The sequence below is a fragment of the Mus caroli genome, chromosome 8 (assembly GCF_900094665.2).
Source record: "Mus caroli chromosome 8, CAROLI_EIJ_v1.1, whole genome shotgun sequence".
NCBI classification, from domain to species: Eukaryota; Metazoa; Chordata; class Mammalia; order Rodentia; family Muridae; genus Mus; species Mus caroli.
The window spans coordinates 542,085-543,639 of NC_034577.1; the positions used below are offsets into that span (position 1 = coordinate 542,085).

Genomic DNA, 1,555 nt, shown 5'->3' on the forward strand with positions numbered 1-1,555 from the left:
CCTCCTCCTCCTCCTCCTCTCCTCTTCCCCCTCTCTCCTTCCCCCTGTGTTGTTTTGTTTATGACAGGCTCTTGATATATGACCTTGGTTGCTATGGAGCTTGCTTTGTAGACTAGACTGGTCTTAAACTCACAGAGATGCACCTGTCTCTGCCTGCTTCTTGCTGAGATTAAAGGTGTGCACCACTTTGCCTAGCCTCTCATTGAGAGAGAGAAAAAGATAAATTTCTCCACGCATGCTGTCCAGTAGCAGATTCTGTGTTCTTCAAGTGCAGGTAGTATGAGCTGAGCTGTATCTATTTTGAAAATACACACTTGGTTTTTTAACACTAGGAAGAAGTGGTAACAGCAAAGACAAGAGACATAGCCAAAGAGAAAGGGAAAAGAGGGGAAGGAAAATTACAAATCAATATCCATTATTAACATTTCTTTATTGTATTAGTCAGGGTTCGTTAGAGTCACAGAACTTATGGGTAGTCTCTATATAGTAAAGGGATGAACCACTGAGCCATCTCTCCAGCACTAAAATGTACTAAAGCATTTAAAAAATAGTATTTTGGGCCAGGGGATGACCTCCTCTGTAAAGTGCTTGCTGCACAAGGATAAGGGTCTTGCTTCAATTCCCAAAACCCACATGTAAGGCCAGACATATAGGCGCACAACCATAATCCCAGAGCTGAGGAGACAAAAACGGGGGAGAGGATCTCTGAGGCTCATGATCTGCCATGTCAGTTGAATTAGGGAGCCTCAAGTCCCAGAAAGAGACCATATTTCAAAATGAAGCCAACACCAGGTGTGGTGGTGCATGCCTTTCATCCCAGCACTCAGGCAGCAGAGGAAGGCAGGGTGTGAGTTCAATGTCAGCCTGGTCTGAACACTCAAGGTTGTCTTCTGGCTTCCACAGGCACATAGCCCCCTCCTCTTTCTTCTCCTTTTCTTCTCTGAGACAGGATCTCACTATGTAGCCATGGCTGGTGTGGACCTCCCTTTGGAGACCAGGTTGTCCTCAAACTCATAGAGAACCACTTGCCTCTGCCTATTGAATGCTGGTATTTATTCATTTATTTTTAAAATTTTGAATTCTTTAGCTAGAAAGCCCCACATTGTTTTCATTTCTTCTCATAGTTCTTTTAATTCTTCTCTCAGATATCACGCCCTGATAGCAGTTCTGCCTCCCTCCTCTCCTCCAGTTCTCTCCCTTTCACCTTCCCTCTCCCCCAGATCCACTCCTTCAGAAAAGGGCAGGCCTCCCAGGGATCTCAGCCAATCAAGTTGCAATGAGACTAGGTACATCCTCTTATATTTAGCCTGGACAAGGCAACTCAATAGGAGAAAAAGAGTCCCAAAAGCTTGCAAAAGAGTCAGAGATAGCTCCTGCTCCCACTGTTAGGAATCCTACATGAAGATCAAGCTACAAAACATAATATATAGTCAGAGGACCTATGTCTGACCCATGCAGGCTCCCTGACTGATTGGGAAGGGAGGAGAGAGAGAGAGAGAGAGAGAGAGAGAGAGAGAGAGAGAGAGAGGGAGAGGGAGGAGGGGGAGGGGGAGGG

At 45.7% G+C, this 1,555-nt stretch overlaps 1 protein-coding gene across 1 annotated transcript in view; it reads right to left on the reverse strand.

The window, feature by feature from the left end:
• Positions 1 to 413: 413 nt before the first annotated feature.
• LOC110300008 overlaps positions 414 to 1,555 on the reverse strand; it is a 3,296-nt gene continuing 2,154 nt past the window's right edge. Inside the window, exon 2 of the mRNA XM_021170038.1 lies at positions 414 to 985. Coding sequence (XP_021025697.1) covers positions 772 to 985 — 214 coding nt within the window. The 3' untranslated portion in view covers positions 414 to 771. The remainder of the gene's footprint in view (positions 986 to 1,555) is intronic.